At 35.0% G+C, this 18963-nt stretch overlaps 1 protein-coding gene across 1 annotated transcript in view; it reads left to right on the top strand.

Annotated features, from left to right (window-relative positions):
* Positions 1 to 18963, top strand: part of SMC6 (structural maintenance of chromosomes 6) — a 98059-nt gene that overhangs the window by 56453 nt on the left and 22643 nt on the right. The window contains exons 18-23 of the mRNA XM_008057485.2: positions 1748 to 1883; positions 3051 to 3131; positions 4312 to 4482; positions 8263 to 8400; positions 9380 to 9525; positions 14280 to 14405. Coding sequence (XP_008055676.1) covers positions 1748 to 1883; positions 3051 to 3131; positions 4312 to 4482; positions 8263 to 8400; positions 9380 to 9525; positions 14280 to 14405 — 798 coding nt within the window. The remainder of the gene's footprint in view (positions 1 to 1747; positions 1884 to 3050; positions 3132 to 4311; positions 4483 to 8262; positions 8401 to 9379; positions 9526 to 14279; positions 14406 to 18963) is intronic.

Below are 18963 nucleotides of genomic sequence, written 5' to 3'. Positions count from 1 at the left end.
GGCGGTTAGAAGCCTGTTATGGGTCTTGCAGGCTAAAATTGTGGTGTCAGCAGAGCTTCCTCCCTAAGGCTCTAGGGGACAATTCTTTTTTGCCTTTTCTGGCATCTAGAGGACCCCTGCATTCCTTGGTTTAAGGGCCCCTCTTCCATCTCAAAGCAAGTCTTTTGTCACATCTTCTCTGACGCTGACCTTCTGACTCTCTCTTACAAAATCCCTGTGATGGCATTGAACCCAAGATATTCCAGGATCATCTCCTCTTCTCAAGATCTTTAGCTTGATTATATGTGCAAAGTTCAAACTATAAAGTAAGATATTCAGACACTAGGTTTCAGGGATTAGGATGTAGACATTGGGCGGGGGGGGGGTGGTTATAAGAAAATAAAAAGTAAATGTTAAACTATTATTAGTTTAATCTATTTTTATCACTCTACATCTTTGTGTATTTCTTTCTGTAGTTGGTCCAGCTGATGAAAACTTTAGAGAATGAAATTCAGCTATCTCTTCTCCCAGACTCCCTCATGTTCTTATAATACTATGGACATGCAGTATAGTGTCTTATTCACATTTTAATGTTATGGTGTTTTTCCTAATTTGCCAAGTTCATAAACTTTAAAATCTAGAGTCTTAAGAATAAAAATCAAAAAGATATGCAAAAACAATGCTGTTATTATAAAATTTTCTAACATTTAGAATAATTTAAGCAATTAACTTGCATTAACAAATTTGCTAAATTTTACAACTTCCTTTTCACTAGGTAAAACAAATTGTTACACATTTTCACTTTTGTTTTTTCCTTTTTAGGAATCATTTCTTAATTCTGTTTCTACCTCTGTCTACAAATATGCATAATGCTTGTACACAGAGGTCATATCATAAATACAGTCGGCCCTTGAACAACATGGGGTTAGGGATACTGTTCCCCCGAATAGCCAAAATCAAATTTTTGAGTTCCCCAAAACTTACCTACTAATAGCCTACTGTTTGTATGTTCTAGAAGTTATATACTGTATTTTCACAATAAAGTAAGCTAGAGAAAAGAATGTGTTATTAAGAAAATCATAAGGAAGAAAATATATTTACTCTTTATTAAGTGGAAATGGGTCATCATAAGAGTCTTCATCTTTGTTGTCTTCACATTGAGTGAAGACGGCAGAGATGGAAGAAAATGTGCGTGTGAGTGAACCCATGCTGTTCAAACCCATGTTTTTTAAGGGTTAGCTATACATGTTAATGAAATAAATAAAACTTGATTTCACTTTAGGAGATGTTTTTGAAATTTCTATAATAGATTTTTTTTTTTTGAGTTGGAGTCTCACTCTGTTGCCCAGACTGGAGTGCAGTGGCCGCTTCCGGCCACCGCAGCCTTGACCTGCTGGGCTCCGGCAATCCTTCCGCCTCAGCCTTCCGAGTAGCCGGAATTACAGGCACGCGCTACCACGCCCAGCTAATTTTTTGATTTATTGTAGAGATGAGGTCTCGCCTGCCCAGGCGGGTCTCAAACCCGCGGGCTCAGGTAATCCACTCACCTCAGCCTCCCAAAGGCGTGGGATAACAAGGTGAGCCACCGAGCCCGGCTATAGATTTTTATGTTATTAATAACTTGGTGGAATTATAGAACTGGTTTAACTGAATAAGATTTTGAAAACAAGTTCTTACAAATAAGTCTTTCTTTATAATGTCTAAAGTATTTGTAATATTGAGAAAAAGATTTAAAGTATTTTTTTAATCCTCCTTCCTATTCATCAAGTGACTTGGAGAATGAGGTTGAAAATAAGAAAGCCCAGCTATTAAATCTTCAACAGCATTTGTCTGTCCTTGAAAAGGATGTTAGACACAGTGAGGAATATCTTAAAAGGTGCCAACTACATTATAAAGAATTAAAGGTAAAAAAAAATTCATTTTGTTTTTCTTATCATTTCCAAGTTAATTTTAAGATCCTTTTATTTACTCAGAGCAGTAGTTCTAAAACCTTTACACTCTTTAAAGAGCTTTCATTTATGTTGATTATATCAATATTTACATTTTTAAAATTCATTAATTCTTTTTTGTTTTTGAAATGGAGTCTCACTCTGTTGCTCAAGCTAGAGTGCTGTGGCACACTCATGGTCACTGCAGTCTTAGCCTGCTGGACTCATGTGGTCTTTCCACCTCAGCCTTCCAAGTAGCTGGAATTGCAGGTGTGTGCCACCGTGCTCGGCTAATTTATTTTTATTTTTGTATTTTTGTGTTTTTAGTTTTATTTTTGAGACGAGGTCTTGCCAGGTTGCTCAGGCTTGTCTCAAACCCCTGAGCTCAGGCAGCCCTCTCACCTCTGTCTCCCAAAATGCTGGAATCACATGTGTGAGCCACCACATCTGACTAAATTCACTTATTCTTTTAAAAGTAATAATAAACTTGTGTTAACATGAATAATATTTTTAATGAAAAACCCAAAAGAATTTCAGACCAAAAAGTTTAAAAAGATGATTGACCTTTTTATGGTAAGTCTCTGTTTGGTTTAATAAAGTTTAACTATATAGTTATATTAGCTTTGCATTCTGTCTATTGAGATGTTACACATCATATAGTTATAAACGCATACACTCATGAGAAATTGCTAATAAAAATGACAAACAGTCTTAATGTTTTTAAGAAAATAGTTTGATCTCATGGAACTTCTGAAAGGGTCCCAGATATCAACAGGGGTTATCTTATTTCAGTTATACTTTGAGAACCACTGGATCAGAATAATCTTTTTATAACTTCAGACTTAGGGATCCCTGTTTCAGAAAAATATTTTTATATGTACTCAACAGTGTCATCATTTTATATACTAAGATGGATTGCATACATCTTTTGTGCATGGGAATGGATTAGCAATAAGAGTGATGATGGCAGAATTTATACATAACTTTTTTGGTTCATTTAATACTAATGTACCCTTTTTGTTAATTATGGAATCCTTCTATATCATAAAGCATAGTAGAGCTTTTTGAGTTCATATATCCTTTCCAAAGCTTTTGTTTTTTATTTATTTTTATATTATTAAAATCCAAATACTTTTCTTTCAGATGAAAATAAGAAAAAGTTTTTCTGAAATTCGAGAACTTGAAAACATAGAAGAACACCAATCTGTAGATATTGCAACCTTGGTAAAATATCTTTTTTTCCCCCCCAATTCAAATGTCACCTTAAATGATAATCCCATCATTTGCACTAGTGGTGTGGGCTCTTTTTTTTTTTTTAAAAAGTCTTTTAATTGAGTCTATTTTGTATGATTGCTGTCTTCATTCCTCAATAAGGTAGAAACTATCTAGTGTACAGCCTTTAGGTTTCTTAATGTTATATTTGTAACTTGCATATGAAATGATTGATTTTGTCTTCTGACATATGAAATAAAACTTTATCAAAACGTAACTGTGCTTCTAAAAAGGGGCTCATTAAACCAAACTGCCAATAGTGTTTTTCATGTAGGCACACTCAGAGTTAATCAGTATCAATATGAATAATCACAGATGTCAGGACAATCTTTTAGTCAGTTGCAGTCGGTCTCTTATTGTTTTCTTTTTTTCCAAATTAATGTTTTTCATTTTAACTTACCACATACTAGATACAGTGTATTTTTTTCAGGCATTTGTTTATGATACACAACTTTTTCTGAGTTGCAGTAAACAGTGAATTAGATAAATTACAGAGTCTTGTTTAAATGAATAAATACTTATTGAGTATCTGCTTTGTATCAAACAGCATGTTAACTGCTGAGGAATACAACAATGCACAAGACAAAAAAGTTTCTGCTGGTGAAGCTTTACTCTGCTGAGAATTTGTCTTTTTTTTGCAACAGTTTTCCACTTTTCTGCTTTTTATTTTCCTGCTTTAGATCTTTTTATTGATAGACTAAATTTCTTAAAAGTATGGACTTTATTTTTTAAATTTTTATTTACTTAACACTTAACACATTGCCTGGCACAAGATACATATTTAAACACACTAAGTGTGCTTTGAAAAAAATGAGTAGGTAGAATACAAGCTGCTCCTTTGATTATGATCTTAAGCATCTATGGCCTTACCACCCTGAACACACCTAATCTCATCTGATTATGATTATAAGCAGAATCACTTGTCTCTTATCATCCTTTCTTATTTTGAACCTGTTTTCTTCTACTTCCTAATGTACCTTAAAGATATTAAAATATTCCAGTGTTCTTTGTGTTTGATTTAATTTGCCTATAGTGTATAGTTTCTTTTCTCTCAGAATTGTCTACAAATTTTTTTCTGTTTGATAACTTAAAGTATTTTAATTAGTTTTATATGCTCTTTAAATGTTATTAGGAAGATGAAGCTCAAGAAAATAAAAGCAAAATGAAAATGGTTGAAAAAAATATGGAGCAACAAAAGCATAATATGGAACATCTTAGAAGTCTGAAAATAGATGCAGAAAACAAGTATGATGAAATTAAATTGAAAATTAATCAACTGTCTGAGCAAGCAGATCCACTCAAGGTATGTATTTTGGTATTCTGTTATATATGTATTTTATATTTAATTTTATAACCACATTGTACTTATTGGATATTCACCTGAAAGAATCTTTGTCTATCTAGTAACCACATAAATATAAATGAAAAATAAAGAGTGGTGGAAACCAAACTTTCTTCATTAAATTAATTAGTATTAAACAATTTGCTCAAGCCTTTAGGAGAATAAATCATTGAATTTCCCCCAAAGGATTGCAGCTTTTGTTATCTCTGTATTTTGTTTTGTTTTGTTTTTCAGAACCAGGAGCAGGAATAGCTTTTGGTCTATATTGTTTCTGTGTTTGCGGGGTTTGTTGTCCTACCTTTGCTTGAATAATTCAAGGATTAGTTGCTATAAAAGCCAATTTGAAATAAAATGTTACTCAATTCCTGTTTATCAGCATGTCTCAGTTACATTGCAGGCTGAATTCTTGATTTTATTTTTAGCATATATTTTTTGAGACAAAATTGAACATGAAGTTTTTCATAATATTCTCTTATTATCCCTTATAAATCCAAATAACAAAGAGAAAATAGACTGAAACAAAAAAGTAGACTAAAAAAAAAAATCACAGTTGCCTTAATTTAAAACAATTATCTTAAAAATGAGGAAGGGAAAAGGATACAAAAGGAGGTAAGATTTCTATACTTTTCAATGTCGTAAAATAATGACAGCAGTTTACTGTCATGTTAGGTGTATATAATGTAATACCTATAGCAACCACTAAAAAAGCTATACAAAGAGATATACTTAAAAATACTATAGATAAAATGGAATCCTAAAAAAAAGTTCAAGTAGCCCACATGGGACAAGAAAAAGAAGACAGATAAACAAAAAACAAAGAATACGTAAAAATAAAATGACAGACTTACACTCTAACATGAATAATCACATTTAAATGCCCTAAATAAACAAATTGAAAGACAGATATGGCAGAGTAGATTAACACATGATTATGTGTTATCTATAAGAAACTCATTTCAAATATAACCAAATAAACAATTTGAAAAGGTTAGAAAATGATATACCTTGCAAGTAATAATCAAAGGAAAGCAGGAGTGGCTATATTAAAATCAGTTAAAGTAGACTTCAAAATAAATAAAATTACCAGAGACAGAGAAGGATATTGTATCATAACAAAAGGGTCAATCTACCAAAAATTCTAAGTATGTTTGCACTACATATCAGAGCTATAACATAGAAACAAAATCAGATAAAACTCCCTCAACAATTAATAGATGAACTATAAAAAAAACAACAAGGATATAGAAAAACTCAGCAGAAACTAATCATTATTTATTTGTTCAATCAAATTAATTTTTTTTTTCATATATTCACAGTTTTGCAACCACAATTTCAGAACTTTTGTATCACCTGAAAAAGAAACCTAAACTGATTAGCAATCTCTCCCTTTCTCTTCTCCCCTTAGTCCTTGGTAACCTCTACTCTGTTTTCTGTTAATATAAATTTGCCTCTTCTAGATATTTCATATAAGTAGAATCATACAATTGTGGTCTTTTGTGTCTGACTTCTTCACTTGACATATTGTTTTCAGGGTTGTAGCATGTATCAGAACTTCATTGCCTAGTAATACCCAGATTTTATTTATCCATTCTTCAGATGGTAGACATTTGGGTGCTGCTGCTATGCTCATTTGTGTACAAGTTTTTGTGTAGGTATGTGTTGTCATTTTTCTTGGATACACACACACACACACACACACACACACACACACACAAATCTAGGAGTGGATTTACCAAGCTACATGGTTACATTTTGTGTGTGTGTGTGTGTGTGTGTGTGTGTGTGTGTGTGTGTGTGTGTGTGTATGTGTATGTGTATGTGTACGAGGTCTAACTAAGTTCACAGACTCATCCTAGAAAAGGTGCTACATACCTCACTGCTTACATCACTATGGCCACTTTAGAAGTACTCCCCTTAGGAAGCTATGCACCGAACCAGTACCTAGTCCACCTGTCAAAGCAATTTTGGAACTCTTTTTCTGGAATGGCTATAAGAACTGTCATCGTATGACCCTTGATGTCCTGAACGTCACTGAAATGTCTTCCTTTCAATATTTCCTTTATCTTTGGGTAAGGAAAAAAGTTATTGGGGACCAGATCAGGTGAGTAGGGAGAGTGTTCCAACAGGGTTATTTGTTTATTTGCTAAAAACTCCCTCACAGACAGTGCTGTGTGAGCTGGTACATTATTGTGATACAAGAACTCCTTTGGGACCGTTTCTCCACACACTTTTCTCCACATACTTTTCTCATGCCAAGATTTTCAGTTAAGATTTTCCTGTTTCTCTATCAATATTTTTTTGGTTTCCTATGGTTCTCACAGTCAGCCTACAACTTTGATGCACAATTCAACGAATTTTTGCATATTTTCATCAGTTCTGCTTGTTACTGGCCATCCTGATCCCTCTTCATTAGTGACACTTTCTCTACCCTCAGAAAAACGTTTAATCCATTTGTACATTGCCATTTTCTTCATGACGTTATCCCCATAAACTTGGACTAACATGTCCCTGATTTCACTTCCATTCTTGCCAAGTTTAACAAGAAATGTAATGTTTGTTCATTGCTCTAATTTACGCTCCAACATTCTCACAATGGCACACAAAAACATGCAACAATAATAATGAACGCCACTCAGTGAGACACCATCACCTGTCAACAGGAACACAGCGTGAGACACTGATATGCCAAGGTTATAAAACCTAACTGAGTTTTTTGCACAGTACTGCCAACGTAAGCACATGGTGGCAAGTTTGCGAACTTAATTGTCAGATCTTGTATGTATATATGTATATATGTCTGTGTGTATTTATTTTTTAAGAGACAGGGTCTCACTCTGTTGCCCAGGCTGAAGTACAGTGGCAAGATCATAGCTCACTGCAGCCTAGAACTCCTGGGCTCATGCAATCCTCCTGCCTCTACCGCTCGAGAATCTAATACAACAGGCACACATCACGACACCTAGCTAATTTTTCTTATTTTTTGTAGAGATAGGGTTTTAGAAAGAAAGCATTCAGTATTTCATCATGAAGTAATAGCTGCTATTTGTGTTTTAATTGTCCAGTTTTTTTGCTATTCATAATTTTCCTTTTTTATGTTCTTCCTTTAAGATCACCAAGTAATTTTTTAGTGCTTTCTTTTTATGTCCTCTATTAGTTTTTTAGCTATACCACTTGTTTTATTTTTCTGATCTTTGCTGTACATTACAATTTGCATTATTACTTTATCATAGTCTACTACTTTTTTAAACCTATTTTAAAAGTGATCTTGGGTAGCTTCTTTACAGTTGTATTTTGTGCTAAAATTGTCAGATTATACCTCCAGATGTAATGCAAATAAATATGATAAGTTTCTTTGTAATCTTCCCTTCTCCCCAAGTCACTTTTAAAAAAAAAAACCAGGTATCCTTTATCAGGTGAATTCTGTAAATATCTAACACATGCATTGTTTTAAAATTTTTAAGGCTAGTGCAGGTTCCCCAAAACAACCTTTTTAAATCAAAATAAAGATTAAAATACCATAATATATGGAGACTTCAAATAAAACTTTGAATATAATTTGACTTTTTAATTTTAGAATACTCCTCACTTCTATTCAGAAACCTGAATATGAACTCTAACACTGCCTCTTAAGTAGTATAAACCTTGCCATTTTTTTAGTTATAAATTAACTTTATACCAATGTCAGAAACATTTTTTTAAAACAATCTTTTCTTTATAATTATTTTAACTATGTTAAAACAGGATGAATTAAATCTTGCTGATTCTGAAGTAGATAACCAAAAGCGAGGGAAACGGCATTATGAAGAAAAACAAAAAGAACATTTGGATACCTTAAATAAAAAGAAGCGAGAACTGGATATGAAAGAGAAAGAACTAAAGGTTATCTACCATTTTTGTTCAAGTTGTTTATAGCATTAGTCATGATTATTAAAGTGTGTTTTCCCTAATGCCATGTTTCCTGAAACATACAAGTTCTCTGAATTTCTGTTTCACATAGAGTAACAAGTGTCTGGGTAAATCAACAGAAGAGGCTTAATGTCTTCCTCAAAGTGAGAGAACTTAATAGGCAAGATTCCAACAGTCCATAGCATGTTTCTGAGTGATTTAGAAAATGCACTCTATTATGACTTACATTGCTCCTTAGATGCCCAGCTTGGCAAGCAGATAGCCACTTTGTGTCATAGAAGCCACCAGTGAGTAGCTAGGATTGAGCTGGGCTGGCTTTTATCTCTTACTTACCAGGTCTATTGACAGCTGTAAGAAGTGGCCCATTCTTTTCAGACAATAGTACATTGAAGGCTGCTTGTCCTAACCAGAACAGGTGGATTCCAACTTTGCATTTATATATCTTAAGGAAAATGATTTAAACTCTAATCCTTCGTATTGTTTGTTTTCTTATTTGTTTAAGACTTAGGATACAGAATGTTGTGACTGTAAAGTAAGTATTATGTAAAAGTGCTTTGTATTTTTTTAATCTTTACAATCATGAAGGTCATTTTGTTTGTGTTTCTAATACCACTGATGTTCAGGGTTTATCCCACACAAAAAGCTATGTCTGACCTCAGCACCTTAGGTGCCAAATTTTTGATAACTACCACTTTAAATTTCACTAGAAAGTTGTGGAGACCTTACAGGTTATTAGTTATACACAGCAATGTAGTTTTCTCTTGAAGATTTATAATGATTCTGGACTAGGTATTCAGTGTAAAGCTTCGATAAATAATATATTAAATAGAATTAAAATGCATTTCTTAAAAATAAGTTCAGAATTTTACTTTTGCATATTTTGACTTAAATAATATAATGATTATTATATCAAAAAATGAACTTTAAAAATATTAAATATCTTTATTTTTAGGAGAAAATGTCACAAGCAAAACAAATCTGTCCAGAGCGGAAAGAAGTAAAAAAATCTGCATCCATTCTAGACAAAGAAATTAATCGATTAAGACAAAAGATACAAGCAGAACATGCAAGTCATGGCGATCGAGAGGAAATAATGAGGTAAGTGGTTGGTAGCTTTTCTATATTATTATATTATCCATGTATATTACAAAGATATAAAAAACAAATGTTTATATATAACTTAAATTTGGACGAAGTGGTGCTATGGCAGATAGTTATAACTAAATTAGTTCCTTATAGAATGAAAATAACACTGATATTCCAAGTCAATGAAGTTTTTGTAAAACAGATATTTTTATATTATTGGCAAAAATGGAAGCTGTGGTATCATTAGAGCACAGGTTCTGAAGAAAAGGTGTCATGGCTTGAATTGCAGTTCTACCACTTAGGCAGTTTTGATGAATTAACTTAATTTTCTCATCTACATTATACTTATCTTATAGGACTGTTATGAAGATTAAATGAAATAATCCATAGTGAACAATATGTGGGAAGCAGTATATTAGTTGTTATTATTATTAAAGTCTTTCTGAAAAGCATTTAGGTATGGTATATGTCAAAATACTTGATAAAATATTTTCTCAAAATTTCAGTTAGCTAGGTAATTGTTTGCTGTAACATAAACAATTTGTGCTCAGAAATTGTTATAACATTGAAAAGTTAGCAACAATATGCAGGTGTTAGAAAATGGTTAAATTATAGTAGAAAATTACAACTATTATACTTCCTGAAGAACTTTTCCTATTAATAAAAGGCTGAGAATGGAGTGATCTCAATTTTATTTATAAAACATTAGAATATAATGGGAAGAAACATCAAAATAGTAAGAGAAGTGTTTTTAATTGGTAATATATTACATTTTAAAATTACATTTAAAAAATACAATGTAAAAGGATGATGAAAAGTTATACTTCCTCTCGGTTTTCATTATCCTCATCACTTTTATTAATTTATTAAATATGTTTCAGTGTTTCCATATGCAAATGCAAGGTAATGTGAGTGTATGCTTTTTTTTATCCTTGCATATATATGAAGTAGCACACTATATAAATTGTTTTACAAATTGCTTCCTTGATATCCTTTTATTGCTTCCTTTAATTGATACCTAATATTTGTACAAGTTTATGGAGTATAATGTGTAATGATGAAATGGGAGTATTGAGGATATCTGTCACCTTGAACATTTATCAGTTCTTTATATTAGAAACATCTCAAATCTTTTCTTTTAGTTGTTTTGAAATATTCAATATTTTATTGTTGACTATAGTCACCCTACTGTGCTCTCTAATACAAGAACTTATTTTTCCTTCTATTTAACTATATGTTTGTACCCACTGACCAACCTCTCCCAGTTCCCTACTTTATCATCCAGTAACCATCATTCTACTATCTACTTCTATGAAATTACATTTTTTAAATTCTACATGAGTTAGATCATGTGTTTATCCTTTTGTGCCTGGGTTATTTCACTTAATATAATGACCTCCAGTTTTATCTGTATTGCTACAAATGTCAGGGTTTCATTTTTTCATAGCTGTATAGTATTCCGGTGTGTGTGTGTGTGTGTGTGTGTGTGTGTGTGTTTGTGTGTATACACCACATTTTCTTGATCCATTCATCCATTAATATCCATTAATGGACACTTAGTTGATTCCACATGTCAGCTATTGTGACTAGTTGCTTTCTTGAATTTAATGATGTTTTAGAAATCTGTCCTTATCAGTTCATTTGCTTTTTCTCATTGTTTTTTATTATTTTACAGTACTTAACCATCTCCTTTTGATTGATAGTTTTAATGTAATCTTTAATGAGTTTTAATGTAATCTTTTGCTATTGCAAATAGTGGAACACAATTATAATTGAATTTGCATCATTTTATATATGTTCAGTTTTTTAAATAGGATAAACTCCATATGGCCAGATTTCTCTTTCTAGGGATTGACATTATTTTGCACTTCTATTAGCAATGTATTAAAGCACCTGTTTTTCCACAGTCTAGACAATGTGTAATCATGTTAAATTATTTTTGCCGATGCATAGCTATCCCCAAAAATAATATACCTCAGTGTAATTATAATTTGCATTTCTTTTATATTGAGTAAAGTCGAACTTTTTTTATTTTCATGTCTTAAAGACCACTTATTTGTATATTTGTTTTTTGTGAACTTTTCATGTGCTTTTTTATTTTTCTGTGAATTTCTTTTTACCAATTTCTAAGAGTTCGTCATCTATTTAAAAAGATTTAGTTCTTTGTGTAAGAAGTGAGCAGCAAGCTATTTTCCTCAGCTTGTCATGCTTTTTAATAGTTTATGTTTTTTTACTGTACAGAATTTGTACAGTTTTTTTTGTTTTGTTTTTGTTGTTTGTATGAGTAATAGATTTTGAACCAGTTACAAAGGCCTTCTCTCCTATATGTAAAGAATGCATGGATCTTTTCTTCTAATTCTATTACACCTTGATTATTTTATATTCTAGATTCATTCATTTTTTTTGTGTATTTACAGACTTCATATTCATGTATCAGTACACCTATTTTTTAATTTTGTGACACTTGTAGATTCACTTGCCGTTGTTAAAAAGTTGTAACTGTCTTTATTATTGTGACTTTATAATGTTTTTCCTGATTCTCTTTGTTAATTTATTTGATGAAATTAGTACTAGTAACTAGTAAATATAGCAAAAGCTATATTTATTTTTCTGTGCAAAAACCATTTTAATTCCATGGTCTGCTAATCATGCAGATACTATATTTATCTTCCTATTAGTTATGAAATATAAATAATTGTGATAATTTTAAAGGCAGCTAAACCAAACAAAATTTCAATCCTAATGAATTTTCCCATCTGGAATTAATAATATATTTGATAGAGAAATCGCCTAGATTTAGTTAACATAAACACACATTATATTATCATAAGTATAGTTGGTCTTACATATCTGCTGGTTTTGTATCTGTAGGTTCAACTAGCCACAGACCGAAATGTTCAGAAAAAAATAAATAAAAATAATAATACAATGATAAAAAATATAAAGTTTAAAAACAATACAGTTAAAAAACCAATACTGTTAGCATAGCATTTACATTAGATACTAGAAACAATCTAGAAGTAATTTGAAGTATACAGGAGGATTTGTGTAGATTACACGTAAATCATTTTGTATAAGAGCATTTGTGAATTTTGATATATGTGGTTGGAGTTGGAGCAGTAGGAGGGTAGCCTGGAACCAGTCCTATCACAAATACTGAGTGTTGACTGTATCAGAAATCATAATCTTCAAACTTTGTTTTTTTCTGTACCATTTGAGAGTAGGTTGCATATACTGTGACCTTCTACCTCTTAGTACTTCAGCATATTCCCTAAGAACAAGAATATGCTCTTAAATAACCAGAATACAGTTATAAAATGCAGGAAAATTTTTAAGTCAGTCTCATTCTGTCACCTAGGCTACATTACAGTGACACTATCACTGCCACCACAGCCTCAACTTACTGGGCTCAGACAGTCCTTCCGCCTCAGCCTTCCAAGTAGCTGGAACTATAGGCCTGTACCATCATGCCCCACTGTTTTTTATTTATTTATTGTAGAGACCAGATCTTGCAAGTTGCCCAGGCTGGTCTTGAATCTGTGGGCTCAGGCAGTCTTCTCGCCTCCACTTCCCAAAGTGCTGGGATGACAGGCATGAGCCATGTACCTAGCCCTGTTCTTTCATTTCTTTTTATGTTTGCTTTGAGGCATTTATTTTTTCCTCATAACAGGTGTCTCATGTCTTGTTTTAATTTATGGTATTCAATTACAGTTTTCATCTGCTTTGTGGCAACACTGTTCTAATAAGTTTTCTTTGTCTAATAGAAGAGTTTTAATGCTTTTTTTTCACTTCTTTTTTTCTGTAAGTATGTGTGGATATTGTACTTGTGCTTTTTTGTTATTCGTTTTTTAATTACTTGGATTTTCCTGGACTAGTTACTTAGAGAATGGAAAGGGTAGCTGTGAGAGTCTTGGCCACACATGAAGGGTTGCCTTTCATGGTGAGTCAGGATCTTTCTCTTCCTCACTGTAGTAGTAGTAGGCTGTTGTACTCTATAAGAGCAATTCTGAGCCGGTCTCAGTGGCTCAGCCTGTAATCCCACACCTTTGGGAGGCTGAGGTGAGTGGATTGCCTGAGCCCGCGGGTTCGAGACCCACTTGGGCAATTTGGTGAGACCTCATCTCTACAATAAATTAAAAAAGTATCCGGGCGTGGTAGCGCACACCTGTAGTTCCAGCTACTTGGAAGGCTGAGGCGGAAGGATCGCCGGAGCCCAGCAGGTCGAGGTTGCAGTGGCCGGGAGCAGCCACTGCACTCCAGTCTGGGTGACAGAGTGAGACTCCATCTCAAAAAAAAAAAAAAGAGCAATTCTGAGTAACTATGCCTTCCTTCTCTGCTTCTTTGACCTTGGATCTTGTTAGCATGGGGGAAAAGAATACTAATGCTGACCCTGCATTTCTTTGTTCTCTTATTGGCGTCTGTCACTGAGGGAAACCACTCTTTCACTGTGATTCCTTCACTTTTAGAAAGTATATATTTGCTAACTTTCCTAACATCTACCACCTCTAGGTACCATCTAGATACTTTCTCTGCATTTTCTAGGGCTTGGACTTTGTTCCTTCCCAGTCATGGTAGCTCTTTCTTATCCTATACCATTCTTATTCTGGGGATTTTTGACTGGAAATGTATGAAATTGACTACTACTAGGGGTCCTCTTAGTGTTCCCTACCCTTCTTGTTTTCCCCAAGTTAAAAATTTATTTGATATTTTACTCTTATGTCTTTTGTGCATGGCATTTATTTACTTAATATTTTGTTTGTAAATAGGCAGTACCAAGAAGCAAGAGAGACCTATCTTGATCTGGATAATAAAGTAAGGACATTAAAAAGGTTTATTAAATTACTGGAAGAAATAATGACCCATAGATTCAAAACATATCAACAATTTAGAAGGTAAGTAAATGGTAAAAATTGCTACATATTATACACTTTTTTTTTTTTTTTGAGTTGGAGTCTTACTTTGTTGCCGAGCCTGGAGTGCAGTGGCATGCTCACGGCCACCCAGTGTCAACCTGCTGGGCTCAGGCAATCCTTCCACCTCAGCTTTCCAAGTAGCTGGAATTACAGGTGCATGCTACCACTAAATTTTTTTATTTATTGTAGAGATGAGGTCTCACCAAGTTGCCTAAGCTGTTCTAGAACCCATGGGCTCAGGCACTCCTCTCACCTTGGCATATTAGGCATTTTTATGTGAATTTTTTTGTTTTTACATTTTTTTTATATTAAAAAAACAAGTTAAAAGAGCTTTATGTTACTCAGTTATAGCAGAGACTATTGATGCGTATTTTGTCACTAAATACTTAGGATTCTATAATGTAATCAGACAATTAAGAGTTTGAAGGAACCTTTATAGCAAACTTATCCAATATTTCCACTGTTAGTTATTACTAGGTAACTCATAGATGACTCTTCATTGCTTTGAATGGGAGCTCATTGATTCTCACACGGCCTATTTTACCCTTGCATATTCTTTGAATGGGAGCTCATTGATTCTCACACAGTCTATTTTTACCCTTGCATGTTCTTTGTGTGTGTGTGTGTGTGTTGGAGTCTCACTCTGTCGCCCAGACTGAAGTGCAGTGGCCGCTCCCAGCCACTGCAGCCTCGACCTGCTGGGCTCCGGCGATCCTTCCACCTCAGCCTTCCAAGTAGCCGGAATTACAGGCATGCCCTACCACGCCCGGCTGATTTTTTTTTTTTTTTGATTTATTATAAAGATGAGATCTCGCTGCCCAGGCGGGTCTCGAACCCGCGGGCTCAGGCAGTCCACTCACCTCAGCCTCCCAAAGGCGTGGGATTACTGGCTGAGCCACCGAGCCTGGCTTACCCTTGCATATTCTTAAGGGATACAAGCGTTTGTTAGGACCTGATGAGGGAGCATCTCAGTTGATTACCGTGATCTACTAGAGCACAAAACTCCATGAATGTAGAAACTCTGTTGTTTACTGCTGTGTCTCCAGTGCCTGCAACTGTGTCTGAAATATGATGTTTGTATATATCAGCACTTAATATATTCAGCACTTGGTATACGTTGGTTGAATAAATAAATACAGGACTAGGGAAATTGGATATTATTAATGAACCTGGAGATGTGCAGACTCACAATGATGGTGGCAGACTTGGGGAAGATCACCTTAACAAGAGATAGACAGCATTTTCCAGTTAGGCCTAATGCACTGCTGTAGCTGACTCCTTTGGAAGGTGCGGAGAGGTGCAGCACTGCCTGAGCCAGCATGCTGGAGGTGTGTGCTAGTAACCAGAGATCCAAGTAACACAAAGATTTGCAACACACCAAGAGATGAAGAAATAAAAGATTTATTTATTTAAGAAAATTCACTCCCCACAGACAGGAAGAGGGCCAGCACTCTAAGATGAGTGTGGCATTGAAGGCTGGAGCTCTGGGTATATTTAAAGCTCTTGGAGAGGAGTTTGGATCAAGAAGATCGTTTAAAGTTGCACTTTTTGACATAGATAACAGAAATCACAAGTCTTGTGTTGTGGCCCTGGTATCTCATTACTCCAGGTGGTAAACTGGAGACCGGTCACAGTAAACTTATTAACGATACATCAAGACTAGAAGCACAGATGCCTTGCTGTGTGGATGATTTGTAGACCTTGAGGAAGAGAAGGAGTTTGCTTTAGATAACAGTGGGCAGATACTGGTCTTGTTTGAGGGATCTGGGTTTCTGAAAAGACAAAGTCAGCAAAGTTAATCTTTATCTAAAGTATGCATTCCTCCTGGACACAGCTTTTACTTTCTCATTATTGTCTTAAGATTTAGTAATAAAACAAAGTGGCTTCTCTCTTTCAGTCTGTCCTTTCAGAAAATTTCTACCTGAGAGGTACAATCCTCAACCTGTACCCAGGATCAGGCTTTTGCACTTGTCACAAGAAAGAATTCAAGGATGAATCACAGAAAGTGAAGAAAGAAGCTTTAATTTGAACCAAAAGTACATACTGGAGAGGGGAATACAGTCACTCTCCAAGAGGGTGACACACTGAGGATAGGGAGTGCTAGCTTTTATCTGGTGTGTGTGTGTGTGTGTGTGTGTGTGTGTGTGTGTGTGTCAGTTTCATGTCAGGTACAAGCCATAGGAAGTTTGTGTCCTGCTTCATACTAGTTACACATCGCAAGAAGTTTTTAACCCCTTAACCTCCAATTCAGTAATTCTCCGTTTCCTCCCTCCCCCGTGCCTAAGCTAGTTAGCCAGCCTCATTTCCTTTCTGAGAGATTTCTGGCCCTTCATAAAGGGTGTTGAGGGATTAAGATCTGTCTTCTGTAACTACTTTATGCTGATCTGTGGGCATTCTCCCTGCCTACTTGGGGCACAGAAACCACTGGCTATCTAATCTAAGGATTCATAGGGATGAGGTTCTTGGGAGATGGATCTGAGTCTGGGAGTGGTTGAAATCCTTGCATGAACATCATCTTTACATAGAACTGTGATAACCTAGAAGACACGAACTTGACAATCGAGTTAGGTATACATGGGCCAAAGATTAAAAACAGTAGGAATAGTAAAAACCAGATGACACTTGGGAGGACGTTTTTGATAGCTGACCAGATGTAGAGTCAGTACCTTTGTTGTGTATATGCGACTAGGTAGCTTGTTCATATGTATTTTTTAATGTTAATTTCAACTTGTCCAGAATTGTTAATGTAAGTATAACAGGTTATTAATAAAACAGCACAAACACTGCCTTGCTCCCTGTGCCCCAGGTTATGTAATGAGGTGAATTTGCAGACATGTATTTAAAGGAGAAGGAATTTTGTTGTATAGGTTGATGACATACCCAACAGTCATAAAAATTATTTTCTACTGCTATAATTATAGACATATTTATTGTGAAACTTGTTCCCATTTACCCAAATAAAGAGTTATTGTATTTGGCAACATTAAGAAAAGTAAAATTTTCATTTTGGAAGCAGTTGCTTACAGGTGTGCCTGGTTGGGCACAAATAAGGGTGAGAACAAGAACAACAAAAATAGCTCCTAGGAATAGAAGTCCTAGGATAAGGACTACCTTTTGTTGGGATAATATTTACCCTTTTAGTTTTGACTTCTTGGTTTCTTCTTGAATAGGTACTTTAGGTCCTCCACAGACTCACAAGTTGTATTCCTGGTCCTGAGTTGTTAGCACAGGGTCCTGTGGAGACTCATTAAGAGCAGGTTTCACCCTAGAAAGATGTACCCAGCTGACAATTTCCTGTAGTTTAAGTGCAGTGGGGGTACATAATAATACTTGATAAAGACATTTTTGGTTGGAGCTAGTTAGCTGACAACTCCTTTATTCTAAGTTTTTAGTATGTCCAGGTCACCTGGGATAATTTTTATTGGCAAGGTTGCCAGATCAGGAGATGGAAGAACTTTATTTCCATGTTCTATCAAAGCTTTTTATACCATCCTAGATTTATTATATGTGTAACCAGTTCCTATGTCTCTGGATCAAAAAGAATGTCTATAGTGAAAAAGGCCTTCTATATAGCATTTTGAAAGGACTGAGTTGTAAGATACCTTTGGGGCCACTCTGACTCTGAAGAGTATGGTAGACAACATTTTAAGGTCTGAATCTTTTAACCAAGGTTTCTTGGCATAATTTGGCTAAGGACTTTGTCCACCTTGCCTGATGACTGAGGCCTCTAAGATACCTGGAGATATGAAATTTCCAGTGCAATGGATGCCTGCTGTGTCACTTTTGCAATAAAAGGGGTCCATTGTCACTCAGTAGTGACCTAGAGACCCTAAAGCGAGGAATAATAATTTTCTTTTTAAAGCCTTTGAAACCTCTTGGGCCTTTTCAGTTCTTGTGACATAGACCTCAGTCCAGCCAGTGAAGGTATCAATAGAGACTAGTGGAAATTTAAATCCTTATGAAGATGGCATATGAACAAAATCAGTGTGTCAGCCCCTCACCTGGGTAAGTACCTCTTGGTTGAACAGGTCTTAAGAGGAAGGGTAGCCTAGTTCCTCCCTCTATTATTGTAACTGCAGATGGGACAAGTCCTAATGACTTCTTTTTTTTTTTTTTTTTTTTTGAGTTGGAGTCTCACTCTGTTGCCCACACTGGAGTGCAGTGGCCGCTTCCGACCACCGCAGCCTCCACCTGCTGGGCTCTGGCTATCCTTCTGCCTCACCCTTCCAAGTAGCCAGAATTACAGGCGTGCACTACCACGCCTGGCTGATTTTTTGATTTATTGTAGAGATGAGGTGTCACTGCCCAGGTGGGTCTCGAACCCGCGGGCTCAGGCAATCCACTCACCTCAGCCTTCCAAAGGCGTGGGATTACAGGCTGAGCCACCGAGTCCGGCTCTAGTGACTTCTTTAATGGTGTTGGATAGTCCTTTTCTGGTGACGGTGCAGGCTACTAAAGTTATCTCTCCCCCATTGGGAGGAGTCATGTAATCCCTTAATGATCTTCCTTTTTTTTTTTTTTTTTTTTTTTTTTTGGT

Source organism: Carlito syrichta, unplaced genomic scaffold, assembly GCF_000164805.1.
Source record: "Carlito syrichta isolate Samal-C Ts95f unplaced genomic scaffold, Tarsius_syrichta-2.0.1 Scaffold303031, whole genome shotgun sequence".
Classification (NCBI taxonomy): domain Eukaryota; kingdom Metazoa; phylum Chordata; class Mammalia; order Primates; family Tarsiidae; genus Carlito; species Carlito syrichta.
The sequence above is the reverse complement of the archived record's forward strand: the minus strand, read 5'-3'. Positions and strand labels throughout refer to the sequence as shown.